A 25,146-nucleotide genomic window follows, 5' to 3' on the forward strand; every position below is an offset into this window, starting at 1 on the left:
ATAAAAAACAAGTATTTGATTCCCCAAATAGATTAATTGTTAGATGAATTATATGGTGATGTGTATTTTTTCTAAAATTAACTTGTGGTCAAGATATCACCAAATTAAGTTAAGGGAATAGGAAATTCATAAAATTGTTTTCCGTTGTCATTACGAGTTTTTTGTTATGCCTTTTGGATTGCCAAATGCTCCCACAACATTTAAGTCTTGTATGAATCATAATTTTAATAAACAACTAAGGAAAATTTTGTTGGTTTTCTTTGATGATATTCTGATTTACAGCAAAAATTGGGAGGAACACTTGATACATATTGATAAAATTTTGGGTATGATGGAATCACAATGTCTTTATGCAAAAGCCTTTTAATGTGAATTTCATATTTTTAGTGTGTGGCTCTAAATTAAAATTGAGAATCATGCAGGCAATTCATGATCTACCCTTGGCAGGGCATCCAAGTTATTTTAAAACTTACAAGCAAGTCCGTGAACAATACACATGGAAAGAAATCTAAGGAAGACGTGTTGCGGTATGTCAAGGGATGTATTTCATGTCAGCAGAATAAATCCAAGCATTCATATCCCGCAAGACTATTACAGCCTTTACCCATTCCAAAACATAAATGGGAAAGTATTTCCAAGGATTTCATTACTTGATTACCCCAGGCACAAGGTAAAAACTGCATTCTTGTAATAGTTGATAGACTAATAAAATTTGCGCATTTTTTTGCTATCACTACAAAGTTTACACTAGTTCAGATTGCAAAACTATTTTCCAAGAAAGTTTTTCGCTTACATGGTTTACCATATAATCAGTGATCAAGACAGTAGGTCTCTGAGCATCTTCTAGGGGGAATTGCTCTGGGTTAATAGGTACATACTTGAACCATAGCACCAGCTACCATCCACAAACAAAATGGTCAGACAAAAACTGTAAACAAATGGGTAGAAGGGTATCTCTGCAATTATGTTATCGGACATCAAAAGGTTTGGGTTCGATGGTTACATTTGGGAGAATATTGTTACAATACGACCTATCGTATGTCCATTGGTATGACTCCATTCAAAGCTTTGTATGGGTATGATGCTTTATCTTTTGTTGATCTTTCTTTTAACCACAGTAATGTATCCAAGTCACAAAATTGGCTTCAAGAATGTCAAGATATTCAAAAAGCACTTAAGGAAAACTTGCAAGTTGCACAGAATCAACAAAATAATTATGCAAATAGGAAACGTACTGAGCGAAGATTTGATGGAGTTGGTGTATCTTAGGCTGCAGCCATATTGACAATCTTCACTCAAATGCATTGGAGCTAAAAAATTGAAGACTCATTTCTATTGGCCTTACCAGGTTGTCTAAAAAATTGGTACAGATGCTTATGAACTGAGGTTACCGAAGGGCAATCGTATACATAATGTCTTAGTGTTTCTTGCCTCAAACAAGTAACAGTATCTAAAGAATTAACACCGTTGGAATCATAAGGGAAATTTGAAACCATACTCGAAAAAAATTTGGGAACATGGGAATGACAATTGTGTAATCGGTCCATCAAGGAGTATTTAATACAATGGAGGAATTTTCCAATAGATGATGCTACATGGGAAGGAGAACAGATGCTACAACATCCTAATTTACAATTGCTTGTGGGCAAGCAACTTGGGGAAGGGGAGATTTGTAATGATCCTCCAAAATTGTCTCTCTAAAGACAATTTAATAAATATATATCATTTATTTTATATTAGTTTATTGACTAATATATTATAATTAATAAAGATAAGATAATATTATTAATGTCCAACGGAAGACCACAAAAGGGTTTATGGGACTAAGAGTTTACAACCAAGAGAGCTGACAGAGTAAGGAGCACCAAACGGTGTTTGAGAAAAAGCAAGCAAGAAGTAAGAAGAGAAATGCCAAGGCAAGGAATAGGGGTCCTTCCTCGGCAAAAAGAAATTGGTCGTAGAAGGGTATAACTACAAGTGATCAAGAGCCCTGGATTGTCCCTGAGAACCATTGGAGGAGTGTCACTACCGGGAAAGACTGTTGCAAGGTCTCACAGATCTGGAGTGACCAATGGTGGTGGTACTGGACAACCTTTTCACACCCAATGGCAGAAACAAGGGTGAGAAAAAGGCAATGATGAGCTGATCAGAGGTATGACACTGAGAAAGTAGTGACTGCGAAGTATGATCAAGAAGCAAGGGGGCCTCCCAGAGGTAAAGTGTGAGGCACTGCTGATCAATGTAACTGAAGAATGTTGAAAGAGAGAAACAATCTCTGAATAGGCAATAAAATCTCCCTCTGATCTCATAATAGATAGGGCAACGGAAAATAAAGTGAATCTCTGTCTCAACCTCTGCTAAAGTACACAGCCGACAAATTCGGTCATCTCTATCCATATGGTGGTCAGTCTGAGCCCGAAGAGGTGAGAGCCAACTCTGAAGGAGCTCAGAGAGATACGCAGGGCATGACACCAACGTCAAGATAAGTAGCCAGAACGAACAGTAACCCCATCACGGATCTCTAGAAAATGCTCAGCATAAAAGGCCAACCTCGGACATAATCCTCCAAGAGGATTACTCCAGGTAGTAGTAATGTATTGTCTGAAGATATCAAGTCTGACATGCTCATTCAACTCTTGATGTGAGGGAAGGAGGTGAGCAGGAGCATCCAATGACAACTAATAGGGAGGGAGGCAGTCAATATCAATCCCAATCGAGCTCAACAAAGAGGTGGCATGAGTGTACTAGCAACGAGCTCTAGTGCTAGTATTGGAGCTCGCAACCGTAATAGAGGAGCAGTAGGCCAGGTAGGAGTATCTGTGTCGATCAGTAGTCGAATCCGCAAAACCACAAAGGTGATGAAGGAACCAAATCAAGTAAAATATGGCCGCAAGTCTGAAGGGATGAGCATTGAACCCAACTAAGATAATACTATGAGGGGTGAGCCTGTGACATCTAATGATACATCATAGAAGCAAAGTCTTAATGCACTCGATCGAGGCCCAATCCGAGGCAAGAAGAGAAGGCCCCCAAACCACAGAGCCATAAAAAATAGTCAGCCGGACCAAGGAATCCAAGAGGAACAGCTTGGACGAAATGTCCTAAAAATGATGTCTGAAGCACTGTCTCTCAAGCATGGCAAGGGAGCCCATGCCCTTACTGACTTTGGACTGAATGGTCAGTCTCAAACTGAAGCAAGGTCCAGAGAACTTCACCCTGAGGTACATATATGAAAAAATAATCTCTATCTCCTAGCCCTGAAAGAAGAAGTGAAGATGAGAGGTCTTCAAGCAATCGAAGAACATAACCTGAGTCTTACCAAGATTGAGCACAAGCTGTCGTTGATCACAAAAGGAAGCCAAACCATCATGGAGCCTCTGTAAACCCTTAGGAGAAGAAACTAGAACAATCGGGTCACCTGCAAAAAGGAGAAAGGAGATCAAGACCTGATGTAAGAAACACCCATCACTGGGAAGCAAGGAGTTCTTGAGCAAGTCCTCAAGCTCGTCAATATACAAACCAAACAAAGTGGGGGAGAAAGAGCAGCCCTGCTTCACCCCAATGGTGCTCTGGATCAAAACTAAAAAGCCCTCAGGCGTCCTGAATCTATCCACCACAATTTCATACTATCTCATAATAGCAGTTAACAACATGTTTGAAATCTCAATATCTCTAAGCCTCTGGAATAAAGCCACCCTAGGAACGCAATCAAAAGCCTTGCAAAACTCTCCAAAGCAACAGTAGACTTTCGTTGAACGATGCCTAGCCTCCTCAATAATAGCTCGCAGTGTCAAGATGTGATCCATGGTCTAGTAGTCAACCCAAAAGCCTAGCAGGCCTCTAGTTCTACAACTTCTCCTGTTAAGCTCTCTAGATAGTACAGCATTCAGTGTTGTAGCATAAAGTTTGGCAAATGTATGCCCAATCATGATGGCCTTGTAGTTGTCGGGGTCAAAGACAGGCCCGGTCTTATGAATCGGATAAATCAAGTGCCTTGACCAAGTATCAAAAAAACCAATACAAACCACTCTATTAACGAGTGTAGGGAGGTAGAAGCCAAGGACCAATGTACCAGACTTGAAAAGTTTGGCCTGGAAACCCTCCTCATTAGCCACTCTACTACATCTCATAGATCTAACAGCCTCATAAATGTGTGAGGGGGTGAACAAGCGGCAGTGGGGAGGCGGGATGGGGTGGAGAGATGGCTGGCCAAGAATGTCATAAAGCGCAATAGTGTAAGAGGTCAGCGAGCAAAAGCCAAGGGTGGAGGGGGAGGGGGGACAGCAAGGGAACAAGGTACACCAGAAGAGTTAGGGATTGCGGATAAGCTTGGAGCATAGGGACTTGCAGTAAGACGCGCAAAGGACCGTTTCTTGCAGCAAAGAAAATGGAGGTAAGAAGAACGTAGGCGAGCAAAAGCGAGGGAATGGGCCTCAAAAGTAGAACGCACGGAGCAATGGAAGGATTTGCAGTCAGTGTCGAACCATTGGTTCATAGCACATGTGTTCCAGTGTTTGGTTCGGTGGGGGATGGAAAGGAGAGCGGACTCCCAAATGGCAGCAGCAAGTAAATCAAACATGGAGGAGGCCTCACAAGAATCGCTAAAGCAAGCAAGGGTAAGAAGCCTCCTAAGATGGGAGGAAAAGAGCTCACAATCGTCCTCAAGGAAGCGGAAGTAAGTAGGAGGACGAGTAACGACAAACAAGAGGCGAGGAGGTTGGAGAGAAGGCAATGGGTGGGGGGAAACACAAAGAGCAATTCTGAGGAGAGCATGGTCAGCTAAGGGGAAGCGCGAAACAATGAAGCTGTGAATAAAGGGAATGAAAGAGGAAAAAGTGAGGACATAGTCCACAATGCTTGCACCCCCACAATGAGGCCAGTAGGTAAAGAGCTCCGAACCAGGAAAGCAAGAGAGACGGTTTAAAATCACCTGACCAGAGGAATCAAAAAGCTGGAGGAGATGGCAACCATAATAGGAAAGCGGCCCAAGAACATCATTAGAAGTACATTTAAGTCCCAAACTAGTCGGATCTATCTCCGAAATGCAAATCAAATCAGAACAACAGTCATGTAGAGGAGTCTAGAGATCTCTAGTCTGTGCATTGAAGTCCCCGAGAATGATGATGCCGCGCACAACGGAAAACTAACAGACACACTCATAAAGGTCAATATATGGGTCCCCATCCTCGATACAGTGAATGGCATAGGGAAAAGAGGCCGACAGAAAAGAGCACACAACAATGAAGATGTCTCTCTAATGGTGATTCCTACAGCTGATACAAACCCATATGAATTTGGCACAGGTGTTAGAGTGAGCCACTAAGGTAGAACTGATAATATCATCCCTAATCAGGCAGGCAACACACCCAGATCTGCAGACCCCACCAAAGCAAGAACCTCCTCTCTACAAACAGACAACAACTTATAACTTACATATCCAGGAAAATGTTTGAATAAATAATAAGAAGTATGAATAAAATAATAATAGTTTGTGAATAAAATAATAATAGTTTGTGAATAAAATAATAAAGTATTATTAATTAATAAGTCAGTTTTGGCATTTTACGGGATTTGCAACTAGATATCATCTTTTAAAAGTTAGTTTGGAGAAGGAAGACGATAGGCTTGATTGGAGATAACTTGTAAGTTGTCCAGAACGTGTATTTTGAATTCCTTTCGTCAGGACTTCCTGACCAAGTGGAAGTAAAGTTTGAAAGTAGAGTTCCATACGTCTCAGCATTGCAAGTCTTGTTATTGCAGTGGGATTCAGACAGAATCATCTTATTCCCAGGATCAAACAAATAGAGAATTATAAGGTGTTGAAGTGACAAGTATTGGCATGTGTAGACACATAAAATTGAAAAATGTCTAACAAAGGGATCTTGGGGCTTGAAATCCTAGAGAACTTTGTAAAATTACTAATGATTTTTACGTCAGTCAATGCCAGCAAATAATCTGAACAGGTGCATCTCTGGAAAAAGACAAGGAGTCGATATTGTATATATACAGCGGCTGTTGTATCAGAACCCAATATTGTCTATATCTGGTGGCAGTTATAGAAAAAGACAGCGAGATTATATTGTTTTACCAGGCAGTACTTGCAATTATTTCTAGCAGAAGAAGGTTAATCGGGCACGACAGAGTTATTCATTTGATGATAAAGAAATACTGTGCCACCATAGGACAAGTGGCGGGGTCTACTGCCATCATTCCTTAATCATACAGACAACGATTGCAGAATTGGCAAGGAGGTAAAACAGAGGTAACTGTAGACCGTAACTAAAGAAATATTATTCTAGAATGTGATTCCAAGTGCATGTCTATTTGAATTTATAATATTTAACTTTCAGCATTATGTGCATAACCGTTGTGTTATTAAATTCAACACATATATTGCATTCAGGACACTTGATATTGGTCTTCGGTTGAATTATATTAAATCTGTGTTCAGAATTTGTAATTGTGTTTGGCTAATTAATGGGATTTACATTCAGAAAAAAGATTTACAAACCTAGGATTTTACACAATCTCTGTTATTGACAATCAATTCTCTATCAGCCAATTGCTTTTGTGGTTTGGACAAAGCTTTTTATCCTAATATCTTATTTATTTAGTTTTATTATTATTAGATCTTTCTTTCATAATTATGGTTTTAGACGGGGTATATGAAGTATAAACATCTAAGCAAGCAAAGCAATTGATGCTCTACATGATCAGATATATTTCTGCCTAGTCATAATCAACCATGTAATCTATTGTTCCAATAGGGTATACCTTTGCTAGTGATTAAGCAACCTGAACCTAAATTTCAGTTGTGTGAGAATCAAAACCCATTTAATTCCTTTCTATAATCAAATGCATGGAATTGAAAAGGAACATGTCTAGAATCTTAATACCTCCCTAGAGCTACCCATTCTTAGGACAACATTGACGCCAATATGTTTTCCACATGACAAATGGTATAAAAAGCCATTCAAGCTTTTAGGTTTAGTAAATGATTCTCCGATAACAAAAAATTACCTCAGACTTCATTTATATAGAACAATCAGAATTTGCATCTGAAATATAACCATTAAATATCTTCATTTACTTCTGGTGTTGCTAGATTTAGTAAATGATTCTCTGATAACAAAAAATTACCTCAGACTTCATTTATATAGAACAATCAGAATTTGCATCCGAAATATAACCATTAAATATCTTCATTTACTTCTGGTGTTGCTAGATTTAAATAACGTCCAAATATTTGCATGTTAACTCAACAGTTCCTCCAGAATGGCAACAAGTGGGGCATGAATGAGACCAATGTGTTGGAATCACTGCTGCCATTACACCAAAAGCTCGAGCTGTCAATGAACATTACAACAGCCAGAGACAAGGATCTACGGGAGGTGGTTAAGCACATGTCACAAATCCGTCGGTCTATGCTGGACAGAGGCACCAACCTAGAGGGGATGGCGGCACAGACCTCCCAACAATCCCCCCCTCAGCATGACCAGAGGGATTTGAACCCGTAACCCAACGCTCTAATACCACTTGTTGGAATCACTGCTGCCATTACACCAAAAGCTCGAGCTATCAATGAACGTTACAACAGCCAGAGACAAGGATCTATGAGAGGCGGTTAAGCACATTCACCAATCCGTCAGTCTATGCTGGACAGAGGCACCAACCTAGAGGGGATGGAGGCACTGACCTCCCAACACAATGTGTGTTTGTTTTTAATCAAAAGAAATTCCCCTTATTTCAATATCAGGTAATGCTTCAAAGTCAATTGTAACAAGCTCAAGTACTAAATCAAATGGACTTTAGTGACAAGGCCTTACATACAAATTCCACAAATAAATTTATGTTTGATATTGGGTAAAATACCATACATTCAGGAGTTATATACAATAAAATACTAAAATGTCATATCCAATGCCAAGTATAATGTATCGTATTGTCCCCCTTTCCAATGCCCTAGTTTGTGCCCTAAATTTTAATTTCAAGTAAAGCAAGAAATCTTGTTGGCCGTGGGTCTCGATCTTTCACTTGGTCAACTGATAAGGGTGCTCCTTTCACTCGGTCAACATCTGCATAATCGACTGTTTAGTCAACTGGTTCCCTGTAGGGCTGCTACTAGTGTTGAGCCCCCTTAGATATGGTAGGGCCCTTGAAAGGGTTAAAGCTATTAAGATCCTTTTTAAAGTTTATTCATGAAGACAGGCCCTTACTATTGCAATAATCTGCAACTTATTATAGAGGGGGCTTATAACCTATAAAAAGAATGGGCAGATGGACTAGTGCCCCTAAAATTTTATGGGCATGTGCATGAAGACACCTTCACCATTCAGCCACCCAATCCCTCTTGGGTCACCACTACTAGAATGGACCTTGTGCTACTTGCATTCCTCCTTATTCTACTAGAATGGACCTTATGCTACTTGCATTCCTCTTTATTCCCCGTAGGACTGCTACTAGTGTTGGGCCCCCTTAGATATAGTAGGGCCCTTGAAAGGGTTAAAGCTATTAAGACCCTTTTTTAAGTTTATTCATGAAGACAGGCCCTTACTATCGCAATAATCTGCAACTTATTATAGAGGGGGCTTATAACCTATGGGCAGATGGGCCAGTGCCCCTAAAATTTTATGGGCATGTACATGAAGAGGCCTTCACCATTCGGCCACCCAATCCCTCTTGGGTCATCACTACTAGAATGGACCTTATGCTACTTGCATTCCTCCTTATTTACTGCTCATTCTAAAATCTTTCCTTCATTAATACCCATCCTCTAATCTTTCTTTCCTCCTTTCTTCCCCTCAAATGACATTCTCCTCTCCCTTTTATATTGCACATTTGAGGAAGACACAACTTTTCGATTCACGTGTTTTGACCAGCCATTTGACTTAACTAAAATTTAATTACTTTTTACTTTATTATTTTATTTTTTATTTAAATATTATTGTTTATTATTTACTTTTTGTTTTATTCTTTTATTTTTTATTAAAATATTATTTTTTATTATTAAATCCTATTTCAGGAAGGGGACACGACAAGTGTTTCACATGGACAAGGACCAGTGGAAGTCCTGAGTGATTTTGATACAATATGTACCCCTCAACCATGCAATCTAAGACAAAAGTAAGCTAAGGTTGTGGTTAAAAAGGGGACAACTTACCAATTACAGAAAAACAGGATCAAGCCCTGTCATACTGAAAATAAATCTGGACTATGTTGCAACTGAATGTTGCTTAACATCCAAATATTGCTCCTCTTCAGATGTATGACTATCTTCCCTTTCGCGTATATAATAACAAAATGGAAAACTATTACAATTCAAATTACCACTGATAAATGATAGCATTAATATCACTAACAATAACAACCAAATTTCTGAATTTTATGAAGAAAATAAATAATAATAATCTGACAATACTGGCTAAGGATCCAGCCAAAAACTAATTTTACCAGCTTAAAATCCACAATGTGCAAATTTAGGTACAAATGCTAGAACACAATCCAGTATCTCTATTATCACCAAATTGGCCATTAATTACCACAAATATTTAAAAAGAGAAATTAATCCACCATACCCGCATATGTTCATGCTTCTAAGCTAAGTTAATAAAATTCTTCCTGGGCAACCTCAAAGCCTGGTCCAGTTCTTGCAAAAGTATGGTTCTTATCATATTCTTGTAAAAGTCTGCCCAAGTTCTGTCACATGAACCTGACACAAATTTATTTTTTTTATGGTGAATTTGCAAATCTATGGCACGACCCAGGCCAAATTTGGCGTGAAGATGGATTTTTTTTAAGTTTTTAAAAGTTGTTTTAAGTTTATTTAAGCCAATCCAAGCCTCCACCCCTAAATTAGACCACTAAAAACGCTAAAAAGGTAAATTAAAACATTAATATGTATAGTGGTGTATTTTGTTATGTTGCTTTACTAATAACACAATGGTGTATGAAGTTATTTTCTGCTGTATACATATACATACATGTATAAATATTAAGAAAACTTATGTTTTTGTATGGATAAACCTAGAACGAATTCGAACCCACCCAAAAAAAAAATATTGAACGAATTTTGAAGCCAAATCTCAAACCCCAATCCGAACTGGCAACTTAGCTTATAAGTTGAAACAAAAAACTGACAAACAAATATATATGTTGAGCAATTGCAGACCAGGAGTGGAAAAGATCTCCGTGTGGGAAGTTCTAACATTCACAAACTTAAATGAAATCAAAAAATATTATTACAGTAACTCCCTCAGAAATTATTTCTATATTATAGGCAGTAGAAGCACAAATAATAATTATTAAAAACTAAAGGATCTATGAAGTACTTGTCCACAGCTGTAAATGGTGTAACATCTTCATCTTTTGCATTACTTTGCAAACGAGCTTTCATATCAGCATATTTAAGGACAGAAGATGAGAGACTCATGTATTGCAGTTGATTTATCGCCATCCGCATATCTCCATTGACACGTTCACCCAGTTCTTCAAGTGCTATCTGCACTAAAGTTAAAATTCATTCTTTGGGTAGTTGTTAAAGCATAAACTTAAATCAGTATTAGAAACATATTTAGTTGATCTTATCACACCTAATGATCCCCTAATTTCAGATTTATGAAGAAAAGAAATGGTTACTTTCTAATTTTAGTCTATTACATATCAGATAACAATTTTCTTATTTAAGTAAAATCCTGTTAGAAAGAATCAATACCCACTGGATACTTCAGATATTGACACGTAGTTAAAATAAATAAAAAACAGCAGTCAAATATGAGAATATTTGAATAAATCCAGCAACTAGACTGCTAGCAATATTCTGCTAGAAGTACATGCTCTGTCTACAAAAAACATACCTCATCGACCTGAACACCCTCCAATTCTGCAATTTGACGCAACCTTTTAGCCATCTGCAATTTAAAGTAAAATGACTGCTTCAATTGACATACAAACTCAATCAAATCTGGTTTTAATGACTGTGATGCATGTTCAAAATCTCACCTACATGACAGATCACAGAATTAATCATAAAACTTTGGATATAATCTAGGAGAATAAAGTGTGACAGCCATAGTTCTAACACAGATTTGCAAGAAAACATTAACGATTTAAGTCTTCAAGACGGTTGTAGCCATATTTCGCAATAAAGAACATGTTTATGTAGCTATGGTTTAAAAATTATTTATTTTGCCTAGTACTGAACTAGGATATTTAGGTTAACAGTTTGTGGAATATATTTCCACCTTAAACAATCTGGTTTCTTGCGTTCAAACAAATCATAGGATAAGCCTGCTAAGACTTTGCAGATTTCAAGACAGTCAAAGGGTACTGTCATTGTACTTGCTAACATCTTTGTAAGTAATTTTCACATTTTTTTAGAGGTACAATTTCTATCTGTTTCAGCACACACTTCGGACCTTGCTGAAACCTGTCATAGCTTTCCAGTGTTGATTTCATTTGTCTGCATCACAATTCATCATCATGAACTAGTGCTCAGCTCTTAAAGTAATTCTGTCCTGTGATGATACCTAATCCACTACATTCTGGAAACCACTCCAAGCACAATTTATGCCTTCTTTGTGTGAATAAATGGTTGTCAATCACAACCTCTTAAGAACATCCTCAATAATGTTGAGTGTTTATTGGTTCTTCATTCACCCCTTAGAGCACAATAGAAAATACGTATACACTACTAACACAATTACAAGCATCAATACAGTAATTCAACCATGGACATCCCTTTGCATTGTATTGTAAAACTATCATGCTCCCCTTCTTCAATATACATATTTGACAGTCATCTAGCCTGTTGTTTTATTTCCCATAGACTAAAGGCATAAGGAGAAATATCATATCAATATAGCTTAAGTTGTCCTAGCAATTGTATATTAAATTTATAGAAATGCAACTTATATTTAATTATTTGAGAAGAAAAGTGTTTATAGAAAAAGTGGCAAAGCTTTTCTTAAAAATTAAAATAGTAGCAGATATGATATACTAGCATTTGCATGCTTTATTTTCGTGCAACAAGAAGCCGATAGGTTTTGTTTTTTAGGGAACCAGATGGACAGAAAGTGAAATAATTGGAGATGATTTCCGTGCTTGTAAGGTTCAGTATTATATGTCTTGAACAGATTAGCTTTTGCATACATATGACTTAGCCTTTTCTTACTGTACATGTAATTCATTTTTATGAGGATCTCCAAGATGACAATACAGGTCCAGCACAAAGAACACAACTGCAATCTTCTATGCTGAAAAATTCAATCGAGATATGACACTGTCAGACCAGATGACTGGAAAAAATTATTGAAGAAAAGACATTGGTTTTAGTAAATAGTATATGTGCATTGTGGAAAATCCCACTAAATTCCCTGTATATGATGTTGACGCAGCACCAAAATTTTGCTATGTTATTCATTAGAAATTGCATGTTTGGAAATACATATAATATGATCTACAATTGGGGAAAAACATTGTTAGAACTTGTATGTAGAAATTAAATTATTTAGGATTACAAGTAGGTTATATACTAAGAAGCATTGATAGATTTGCTTCTTGAGAAAGATTTTCATTGGAAACCACAATTAAAAATCTTTATCCCCGTGTACTTGAAAGGATTGGGATAATTAATTCGCTTGCAATATTATCATTTTGTGCCATTGTAGAGATTTGCTAGTTTCCTTACTGATTATGAATCATCATGAAAAAAAGGGGGATTATCCCATCCAAAGTCTCAAGTTATCTCTAGATTAAAGCCTTGTACCATGATTAAGACTAAAATTACTAGTGCGTATATGATCATACCCTTCTCTATAAATGTGTTTAGTTGTAAAAGCCTTAAGTTTGTTGAGCTAGGGCAAAAAATGAATTTTAATTTAGTAGTTTATCCAATACTCAGCACCTTTTCTCTTATTACATTTAAAATTAAAATGAATTGTATGAACAAATTTATAAGCGTAAAAGGAGTGTCATGGTTTCTATTTGTTATTTAATCAAAACTACATAAATTACATGCTCATAGATGCTCTTCATGGTTTCTCTAATACAACCTCAATGATGCTTGGATTGTCCCTAAAAATCATGCTAGAACTTAACTTGCTTATACTTTCAAAATGATTAATGCCGACAAGCATTCTACAATGGCAGAATGGGGGAGTGGGATGGTGTGAGCGTGTTAATGTTAACTTTTATTCTTCTAGGTTAAATTTGACAACTATCTACATGTCAAAAGTTTAAATCTTATTATAAATAGAATATACTTTTAAAAATAATTTAATAAATATCACATAAAATATCCATTTAAATTATAATATTTGGAGATATAAATCATCCATTTAAAAAAGAAAAAAGTTAAATAAAAAGCTTAGGTTAGTAAAAAACTAAATAAATAGAGATAAAGGAAATTAAATAATTTGAGATGTAGTAAATTAAATTATAATTAATGCCGATAGGCATTCTACAATGGCAGAATGGGAGGAGTGGGATGGTGTGAGCATGTTAACTTTTATTCTTCTAGGTTAAATTTGACAACCATCTACATGTCAAAAGTTTAAATCTTATTATAAACAAAATATACTTTTAAAAATAATTTAATAAATACCACATAAAATATTTGTTTAAATTATAATTTTTAAAGATATAAATCATCCATTTTTTTAGAAATTAAAATAAAAATCTTAAGTTAGTAAAAAACTAAATAAATAGAGATAAAGGAAATATAAATAATTTTTGATGTAGTAAATTAAATTATTATTATTTTGTAATGGATATCTATTGGCATTTCTCTAGATAGATTTATTTAAGATATCTATACTAACTAGTATAGATATCTTGTTTAAAAGTATATTTATTTAAACTTTAAAAGTATATTTTATTTATTTAAAAGAATATTTTGTTTATAATAAGATTTAAACTTTTGACATGTAGATGGTTGTCAAATTTAACCTAGAAGAATAAAAGTTAACACGCTCACACCATCCCACTCCTCCCATTCTACCATTGTAGAATGCCTATCGGCATTAATTATAATTTAATTTACTACATCTCAAATTATTTAATTTCCTTTATCTCTATTTATTTAGTTTTTTACTAACCTAAGCTTTTTATTTAACTTTTTTTTTAAATGGATGATTTATATCTCCAAATATTATAATTTAAATGGATATTTTATGTGGTATTTATTAAATTATTTTTAAAAGTATATTCTATTTATAATAAGATTTAAACTTTTGACATGTAGATAGTTGTCAAATTTAACCTAGAAGAATAAAAGTTAACATTAGCACACTCACACCATCCCACTCCCCCATTCTGCCATTGGAGAATGCCTATCGACATTAATAATACAAATAAACTTACATTATAGTTGTCAATTATTTTATTTTATCTATATTATTTATTTTTATAGATTTTTTTTTTAAATATGTATAACTGTCAATTTTATTTTAAAAATAATACCATGAATTGATTAAAATGTCTTTTTCTTTTTTTCTGTTTTTAAAAAATTATAATTTTTATATAAAATATTAAAAAGCTTGTTTTAAGAACATAATTGATATAGAGATAAATCATAAATATGAATTAGAAATTAGTACATAAAATAAGCAACAGAAATTAATAATACAATTATTTATGTATCATGAAAAAAATCTATATTAAAATATTACCAAATATAAAATAATTATTAAAAATCAATTTAAATGACTATTGTTTTATAATTTAAGAAAATAATTATCCTTAAAAAGTAAAATAGTAATATTAAATTAACTAAACTATTTCAAATAAAACCATAATTATAAAAGTAAATAAATAAATGATGACAGCAAAACGTGTCAATGTTTGTTTTAAATATGAAATTTAAGAGGTTTATGTTAGATTCATTTTTAATAAAAGCAATAAATTTTATAGCTATGACTATAAAAGTTATAGACTTATAATCTTTATTTGCAAAAAGAGGGGTAAAATTTTATTAAGACAGAAAGGCATACAACAAGGAGAGCTCAACAAGGAGCTCGATCCTGAGCAACAAGATCATCAAATTCTTGCACCATCTCAAAGGACAGTTGCCTCCTATCCCTAATATTCCAACCCGGATCATGACTAGATGCCCATTTGGCTAAACAACCAGCAGTTCTATTCCATTCACGAGGAATATACGTGAACCTAATGAACTGAAAAGAGGAAGAGAAGAAAAGAATTTGCTTAACAACAGTAGCCAACTTATAATCTTTATTATCATACTATAAAATATAATATTAAATTTTAAGTTTATTAATCTTGTATAAGACTTTATATATATAGACACATTTTTGTACGGATGAAACCAAACCCCTCAAAAAAAGACCAAACCTGCAAACTCAAACCCAAACCCAAACCGACAACTTAGTATAATATTAAAAAGATATTTCTAGTCACTTTCAGAATAAAGCAGGAGGTGTTTTTACTTAGAAAGAGGGTTAGAAAAGGAGAAGTTGGGCATAAAAGAAACAATACACTTCTCTGAAATAAAATTGTTTTTTTCTTTCAAGCAACAAAAGTGTGTTCATCTTCTTGCATAGGAACAAAAACTCTCTGAATCTGAATCATCTAAAGTGATTCTATCCGAGGATCACCATTATGCTAAAAGTTGCAAAAGCATTCTAGCTTCAAATTGTTTTAAAGGTTTTTTGTGCTTTTGAAGATTTGCAGATCATATTCAAGATTTGTACCTTCTTTCTATTTGTTGTGAAATATTCCAACTCAGAATATCTAAGTCCTTTAATACAGAAAATTATGAAACTGAAATATCATTTCAGCTCATAATATTCCCATATTCAGATTTAACAGTTATATGTTGCACAGCAATTTAACAGTTATATGTTGCACAGCAATGAGAAATTACAACTGGAACAGTTTGATCTTGCTTCACCAGTTACTATAAATAATCAGCTTTTGATATTCAAACACAGGAAACCAATAAAGTATACACACAGCTGCAATGAATTACAGAAATCAGAATTTAATATGACGACACAGTCTTTAGATAACAAGTAACCTGTTGCAAAATAGCTTCCTTTGTTCTGATATGGCTACAATATCAGACTTGCAAATGGCTCAATTACAAAACACAACCCTTATTAGCTTAATTGAACACACTGCTGCTGTTGCAGACACAGTAAGGTATATCTGACATGTAGGATGGAACAGATAGCTGGACAGATTGTAATTGCCGGGCCAGAATTATCAATCCTGTCCTTAAAATGACAAGATTCTGCTTTCTACAGCATGAATGTCCTCATAGATAATCTGTGTCTACTTCCAAGTTCTCACTTGCTGGTGTTATCTTCTGACTGGTAACAAAATCCTTGTAGGTCCTGAGGTTGGCATCTCAGGCAACCACAAACAGCAAAGCAGTGTGGTTTTTGTCCCACTGCTATGCAACTCTCAGGTCTGCATACGGGTACAGTTGCATTTAGGGTCCGTTTGGTTCCTGGAAGATGACAGGAATTGGCTTTTTCAAAACCCGGATTTGAAAATTTGTGCGGTTGTTTTAAAATTTGCAAAATGGAATTAGCATACGGGACTTCCAATTTTGCCTCAAAACCAGGATTTCCAACTTCCTAAAAATAGTACGAATTGAAAATCAAAACCTGGTTTTGTTTTTTAAGGAGTGTAAAAACAATAGATTGGACTACTTTTTGAAATTTGCCAACTCCAAGCTTACGCATAAAAATGTGTCTTCACACGCATCTTCCGAGTGAAACAAACGGTTTCAGTAAAATCCCAAAAATCAGAATGAAAATATACAAAACCTTGATTTGGCTAAACCAAGGTTTGTAGGAATCTGGGTTTTTTAAATTCCACGAACCAAACGGACCCTTAAGGACTATGAAACTTATTTGATGATCCTCTAAGCTCCACAACCACAGATATGTATACAAAGCACTAGTCAGTTAAAAGATAACCACCATTGGTCTGCCTGAGGGCAGACTTATTACAAAATTTATTTGATTATTTTATTAAGAAAACATCCTCCTAGGTCAGCCAAAATGACTTTTGAAAACATTCAATAATTTTATTTCTTGATATTTCATTTATTTACTTAATTAAAACAAGCAAATGGAAGACCTGACCAACCTCAGAAGCAAATAGATGACCTGGCTTTCCTGTGTCCAGCTGGACTCGTGCACAGCAAATCATGACCTATATTTCTCATTTAATGGTTTCCTATAAGGTAGATTTTCTGCAAACAAGGCACCACTTAAGACCTTGTCATACTCCCTTTAATTTTTAATGCAACTTATTATCAAGTGAGTTCCTATACTTTCAGTTGTCATACAAGAACAAGACTGCCACAGCATATTAAAGGTGATGTTGTACAAGGAAATATTCTCGTATACAGACAAAAGGTGTCATGGGTATTTCAGAAACTATGCCATCAAATTAAAGTAGCACAAATCAATTTTTATTGCTACATACAGACTATGTTGAGTGTCATACCTCAATTGTCTATTCTGCTTGGTATCTAGTGCAGCCTTATGTAGGATTTGGATATTACACCTCAGCGAAAGTCTTGCTAATTAATATGAATCACAGTGTTCTCAATACTGAGCACCTGGATGTGCTTGGATGGATGTCATACACTTGAGGATCGTCATATAATTATCTATACTAGTAAAGAGAGAAAAGAAATAAGTAAAACTGAATCTTCTGAGTAGTCTAATTATTGCTGCCATAAACCATTCTTGCATCTATCCGTTTCAATTCAGCTTTAATAAATAATCAGCAGTGCTTCAGAAGTGTTTAAGCATTGATATTAAGATCCTCTCATATATCTAATTACCTCTTTGCATTGTCTAGTAAAACGCAAATTTGGGAATTATTTTATTGTTTACATCAAAAGTATATTGATAGCAGCATACTGAATTAATTCAAATTTGTGTTAGGCAGTTGTATTGACTGGATTTAATCATTATTTCTAATCATAAAAGATTTAGGTAATTAAATGTAAAAATCTCTGTGGTTCTCTGCCAGATTGATTTAGATATTGATGGTCAAATCTGAAAAGATCAAAAGTACATCTGTAGCAGCATACTGAATTAATTCACATTTGTGTTAGGCCATTGTATTGACTGGAATTAATCATTACTGCTCATAGAAGATTTAGGTAATTAGATATAGAAACCTTAGTGGTTCTCTGCCAGATTGATTTGAATATTGTTGATGAAAGCTGAAAGACAGCTTCCCAATTTAGTCTAAAATGTCATTAAATGCATCTTTGGCTGCACGGCTTGCCACCAGCAAGCACACTTGGTCTCATATCAACTACATTCTAGTCACCGTATGCTCTCACCCTGTCCATTATGCTCTCACCCTGTCCATTCTGGGATCTCAATAATAAAAAGGTGCCAGAATTTGTGCAAATATATTGTGTTATTGTCAAGCTATCAAGTATTTCAGTTTAGATCACTATAGAAACATAAAGTGGCGCTATCTGAAGGTGATCTGCCAAAGAGAAATAGCTCTACACAATTGTAAAAGCCCTGCACCAATGGTGAGACTATTTCTTATACAGAAATCATCAGTCACTCTGACCACAAGGTTCCCCAGTTTCCGCTCAAACAAATAAAGTAGGAGAATGCAACACACAAGAAAAGAAAGAAGAGCAGTTAACTGCCTAAGCAGACCTCTAGCCACCTCAATGCTAACAATAGCAACATTTTAGGCTACAACCCTATGGATTTGGTCTTGAGGTATCCTACAAATCCAAAATAAAAGTTTTCACTATGAAGGCAGCCACCCAAGATCACCAATGCCTGAAAGCTAATCATAAAATACTAAAAAGACCGATATAACAATATAATGTTTTTCTTATTTATTGGATGCAATGAGCAAATATACAAGGTATGCAAGATTTAGGAGATGCTCATATCAGAGAGAGGTGAGTAAATATAGGATACATCACTAAGAGATGTGAATATACAATCAATGTTGGAACTTATAAATAAAGCTACAATGGTAACTTATAAATGTAAAGGCAAATCTGAAAATAAGATAACCAAATTGAGATTATGTAGTTACACATTCAACTTTAGTATAAAATTAGCGAACCATGATTGACACCAAAATTGCATGGAGAAAAACCTTATGGGAAGAAACTCCACATGGGAAAGAGGTCAAGTATATTATTAATAGAAGAGATGTACAAAATTCACTTAACTACCATCCATTGATCAACTCAGCAGCATTCTGTTAACTGCAAGAACTCGACGTAAAACTACTATCTCATTCCTTGGTTCTGTTCTTCAGCAGCTTCATCTCCTTTTCAAGAGTCTTTTGGCCCTCATTTGTTTTTATTTCGTCCAGCTTTGAGACTCAACAGGGCTTTCTCATCATATCGAGGATGTTTTTCCTATCAGCGCCTTCTACCTTAATTCTATGTATTTCAGATTTAATCACCGCTGGATATGATGACTCAGCATCATGATTGTTTTGGCACAGAGGGTATTTTGGTTTATTAAAAATATTGGAGTATATATTTTATTTATTTAAAAAAACATATGTGGAGGAAGACTCAATATTCCTACTTATATGTTGGTGGTGCCCTGTGACCAAAGGGATACCACCTTTCATTATGGCATAATTAATGTTATACTACAATTATTATACAAGGTTGCACAAGGACAGAGGTCCTTGGGTGCTTACGGTACAGGTATGGGTATTTTTCAAAATAAGGGACAAGAGTACTTGGGTATGTCAAAAAAAAATTTAATGGTAATTTAATATTTATAGAAATATCATAAATTATGAGCCATGACAACGGTTTTGAAAACAAACATTGATAAAGCTTGCAAATGTAATGTATTGTTTTCGGTTTCAGATTTGCTATATGTTTGTAATAATAATATATGATAAATGTTTAGATGCATAACAGAGAAGGCAAACTTTAAACATGAACAAGAAGATCACAAACTATATAACAATGACATATTGCAAATGATAAACTGCTGACTTGAACAGTGATAAAGTTTAATGTTAATCAGTATTGTATCAAAGTTTCAAACTAATTACACATTGAATTAGGTTTGATAAACAACACACTGATATACAAACAAAAAACCGGAAAAAAATCAGAAATCTTAATCAAGGTCCTAAGCTATGATACTTTCCACTGAGTACCCAGTACTTGAGTACGTGGGTACGCATACCAAGGGTGTGGATACGTGTACCCATGCAACCTAGCTATTATAATATAATATAATAGTTATTATAATATAATATATTTATTATTAATATAATATTATATTATTATACAATATAATAGTTACATTTTCAACTTCATATAAAATATATTATAATTAATATTAATAAAATAATTATATTATCACAACCTTTATGCTATCTATATTGATCAGAAGGAATCTGACCATAGCTGCAATAACATCAACACTCACTCTTAGCTACAGTGGAATCCTTCTTGATAACTTCTAGTTTGTCCTCCTAACAATATCTTTAACACTCCCTCTTAGCTAGATAGGAATCAACTTCTTAGTCAATGTCTCAAGTAATACAAAGCATTATTTGAGGCATCCTTATGAATCTAATATGTAAGCCTCCTAAAGCAAACTTCAAAACTCCCTTTTTAGCTAGGGAGGCATTTTATATATTAGGTGAAAATATATTAATTTATACAATATCCACCATAGTGGCTGTAAAAATTATTTTTGTGGTATATTATCGGATATCATATGTGCTATCCACCATAAAGATTGAGTATTTCTACCATTATGGCATGTCGTCGGAAACTATCACAAGAATCTCCCACCATAATGAATTTAAAGGATTACCTTTATGACATGTTGTCAGATATCACCATATTTGTTATCCACCATGAAGGATGTAAAGATACCTACCATAATAGCATTTCGTTAGATATCACCCTATGTGCTATTTACTATAATGGATCATGGTAACTACTATCATGGCATGTCGTCAAGTATCACCACGTGTTACCCACCATAATGGATTTAAAGAATTACCTTTATGGCATGTCATCAAATATCACACATGTTACCCACCATAATGGATTTATGATATCTACCATTATGGCATGTTGTCAACTATCACCACACGTGTTACCCACCATAATGGATTTAAGATATCTATCACTATGGCATGCCATCAGGTATCATCACATGTGTTAGCCACCATAATGGATTTAAGATATAAACCACTATGGCATGTTATCAAATATCACGTGTTACCCACCATAATGGATTTATCAACCATCGTAGTGAGATCATCACCTCACAAAGAAGGTAGCATTGTACAAGTGTCTTATCATTGTGAAATCGTCACCTCACAAAGATATTCAAATTTAATATCACAAGTACAAAGATATTCACCACAAATTCTCTCATGTGATATTGTCATGGCATCACACACATGACATCTACTGTCAACCATATGAGAAAGTGAAACAAAGAGGTTTCAACTCAACCTTCTCTCTCATAGAGAAGAATGCATTACAACAGATCACACCACGAACTGACAAACTCCTTCTGAATCTTGTATCAACCTTCTCAAGTGTTTGACTACCTCTTAAGAAAAATGATCAAGGTCCTTGGATGTCAAGAACCTTTAGCTGCTCCCTCGGAAGCTCACTGTAATAGTAATCTCTCTCATCTTGAATGGTAGACTATGACGGATCAGGTATTACCCATACTTCAATTTATAATCATTGGAGATTGCCTCGAGTGTGGATATCAATGAACACAAGAAAGTGTCACCAAGAATGCTTAGTTCTCCATGATGGCTATAGGGATAATGCAAATATCCTCAATAGTCTAGAGAACTTGACATAAAACTACAAAAATGTACACAGAAAATTTGTGGGTGGCTGATTCAAGGAACATTCAAGGATTTAACTTATTGTTTGTAACTTTCTAGCCAGTGGTACCTTCTCTATAGCGGGTCATACTTCCTTGTGGCTGGTTGTATAGGCTGCATTAGCACGATTGGGATTTCTAGAGGTGTCGTGTAATATTCAAGCAGATTTCTTAAGGCATTTCGGACGACTAGGGTTTGGCAGCTTAGTAATCTAGTTCACATCATTTGGAATCCATTCTCAAAGGTGGTGTCTAGGGTTTATGAGCCTAGTTTTTTGGTTCATTTCTGTTTATCATTGCCATTTGTAATCAGCAAATGTCTGTCTGATTTTGCGTTGTAATGCAATTTCACCATCTAGATATCTTTAGTTTTGATGATATATTGTCTTGTCGGTTTACTATTGGTTGTGCATATTTCAAAAATATTGTACTTGACGTGTATTTCAATTCATTATTATTCCAATATATGTCTATACTCAAACACATATTTTGCATTTCCATCTACTTCTATAAAACACTTCAAAACACTGAAAAGAAAACAAAGCAAATTAAGGATGTAATTTATAGCATCCTAGCTTTCACTACGCTTTTGCAACTGACTTTCAACAATTTGAAACTTGGAAAACTCTGACACATCTAGCATATTGAGAATAATCTCCCTCCTTTGAAATGAGTTTAAAAACACAAAATAAACATCTAGGCCAAAACCCTAATTTGTAGCATTACAAAATCCACAGGAGGAAATAAATGCCACACAATATGTTCCAAATCGAAGGACATCTGCATTTATTTTAGTGACTATACAAGTCGATGCCATCAATGCAGGTAGATGGAGGAGAAACATGTAAAATATTACTTGTTCAAATCTTTTCAGCAACATCAAGCCTTTACCAACATTAAAATAATTGCTTGGCACCTTTTAGACTTTGGAAAATCAAGAATCAAAATTCTTGAACCCCTAGCAAAATAAAGCAAAGTTGTCAGACCACCAAGCTATCACCTACATGGGACCATGTCCTACAAGCAAAACATGGGGGATGAGCACATAAAACCTCTAATGTCCCAACAAGAACTTTATTGTCAAACATCAAGCCATCAAGCTACCTTGAAATTGCATACCATGGAAACAAGTGATACAAGTAGAACAAAAAAATAGATACAGGTAATTTTCAAAATAGGAGACAAAGGTACTTGAAGATGCCCTTTATTAACATAATTAGAAAAATTCTAGAAAAATTAAGCAATGAACCTGAGAAGATGAACTTGCTTTGTTGCTTCTCTACAAAGTAAGCTTTGATGGCTTCCCACTTGGCAGGGTTAATGGCTCACTTTGTGTTTAGGTTTGTATTTGTACACCTTGACAATGCATTTGTGGTTCTCGAGAGATGTAGATTGTGTGTAGAATGTGTCCTTTGCATAATGCATCCTCAAAAATCTTGATAAGTTCCTCCGATGTTGAATTTAGATCATCATTTTGAAACTTAGTGGAAAACATCTCTAGGTTCTTAGGCATATCATGATAATCATTGAAAATCAATGGAGAGGGGTTGTTAATCTACCAAATTGCACCATTGGGAGCTCCTTGAGACATACTGACTTGTTGTACTGAAACTGTTTGAACTAGAGCTTCTTGAACTTGAATTGCTTGAGATGAAATTTGTGAAATTCAAGGATCAGCTCCACTTATATAAGTAGTTTGATTGCTTTCTTTCGCTTACGAAATTTTAACTCTATCAAATCCTTTTGCTTCTTTGGAGTTGACCTCTAGACTCTTTGTAACTTCTCTAGCGAAGATGAATTTATTCTATCTAGCTTGTGACTCTGATATGGTGTTAATTTTGGTTTTATCTCCTTTGTTTTTCTTGAGCTTGAGCTCTTGGAGCTAGTCTTTCAACTTCTCTTTCACATTGAAGTCTTCTTAAGGTTTGTCTTTCATGTTGAAGTCTCCTTTGAGTTGTTCTTTTACATGGACGTCTTCTTTGGATTCGACTTTCAAGTCTTTGGGCTCTCTCTTCTTCTTCATCCAATATAGCTTGATCTTCTGTGTACCCTTGAGCAATCCGTCTCTCTCCAAATCAAAATGATTATAGCTTCGATGAGATGATTCCAATCGATGAAATCAAATTTTGAATAGACTATCAACCTTAAATGTTTTATATCTATCCTTCACTAATGTTAACATAGAGCATTATCATTCATAATAATTATTAAGTAGATATGCTTATATGAGATATATTATGCATACAAACATACATACATATATATAAACATATTAATATTATTATATATTATAATCACACATAGCAAATATTGTTTGTGATATCAACTAATATCGATTAGTAAAATAAATATATGTATCGACTATCATAGACATATATTAATATAGCAAGGATAACAGATAGTTATCACAGTCAATAATGATATCGACTGTGATGACCACAGTTGTTACATCCCCTATTTTGCTCAATTTTAAAATATTCTATGTAACTGTTACATCCCAATTTTCAACTCAATTTAAAAATGTCCATATAGTCGTTGAGGTTTCACACGAAGTTAGTTGATAGGTAAAATTAGTTATGTGAAATGGTAAGATGGTTCATCGTTATAATTTTCATATGAAGACGACATGTTGGTTAATCATTACAATGCTATTATATTGTTATCTTGAAATCTTGGGAAGTGAAATGGTGGTTAGTCGTTATGAAGGATATGAATAATAACTTGTTATGGTAATTTTGATTATGTTGAGGATTATGATATAATTGCGAAAAATTTCATTTCCTTACAGGAGCACGTCGAAGGGGAGAAAGCATTGCCAAAAAGGAACTGGGCACGGGGGCACCACCTATCTCTGAGCAAATAGATATGAGTCTTGAACCACCATGACTAAGGGTAAACGGCTAAGCAAGCAAGAGTGTACATTGGACGACCATGAGCTAACCAATCAATTTATAACACTTACCAATTAAAGAAAAACATTAAGCATTTAAATAATGATATGAATTGTTACCTTTTCTCTCTGAGATCGTTGCGGAGTCTCCTGATTATATTCCATATATTGACACCATGCTATCATGACATCTATACTTACATGTGTGTGTGCGCGCGCGTTTGTGTATATGTATATGTATGTATATATGTGTGTAAATCAATGTAAGGATACAAAAGAAATATACAATTAAATTTATGCACATATATGTATATGTTTACGTACAAATAGAGGTGGCAAAGATACCATGTTGCCAATATATTTTAAATCTTTTGGAGGGAGAACCTTTAT

The 25,146-nt window shown here is 34.8% G+C and overlaps 1 protein-coding gene across 1 annotated transcript in view; it reads right to left on the reverse strand.

The window, feature by feature from the left end:
- The window catches only part of RFC1 (replication factor C1), a 128,440-nt gene that overhangs the window by 39,367 nt on the left and 63,927 nt on the right, over positions 1-25,146 (reverse strand). The window contains exons 12-13 of the mRNA XM_089825784.1: positions 10,854-10,907; positions 10,329-10,498 (exon numbers count right to left, since the gene is read on the reverse strand). Coding sequence (XP_089681910.1) covers positions 10,329-10,498; positions 10,854-10,907 — 224 coding nt within the window. The remainder of the gene's footprint in view (positions 1-10,328; positions 10,499-10,853; positions 10,908-25,146) is intronic.

The sequence above is a fragment of the Cupressus sempervirens genome, chromosome 4 (assembly GCF_028749045.1).
Source record: "Cupressus sempervirens isolate cs-2001-9-10 chromosome 4, ASM2874904v1, whole genome shotgun sequence".
NCBI lineage: Eukaryota > Viridiplantae > Streptophyta > Pinopsida > Cupressales > Cupressaceae > Cupressus > Cupressus sempervirens.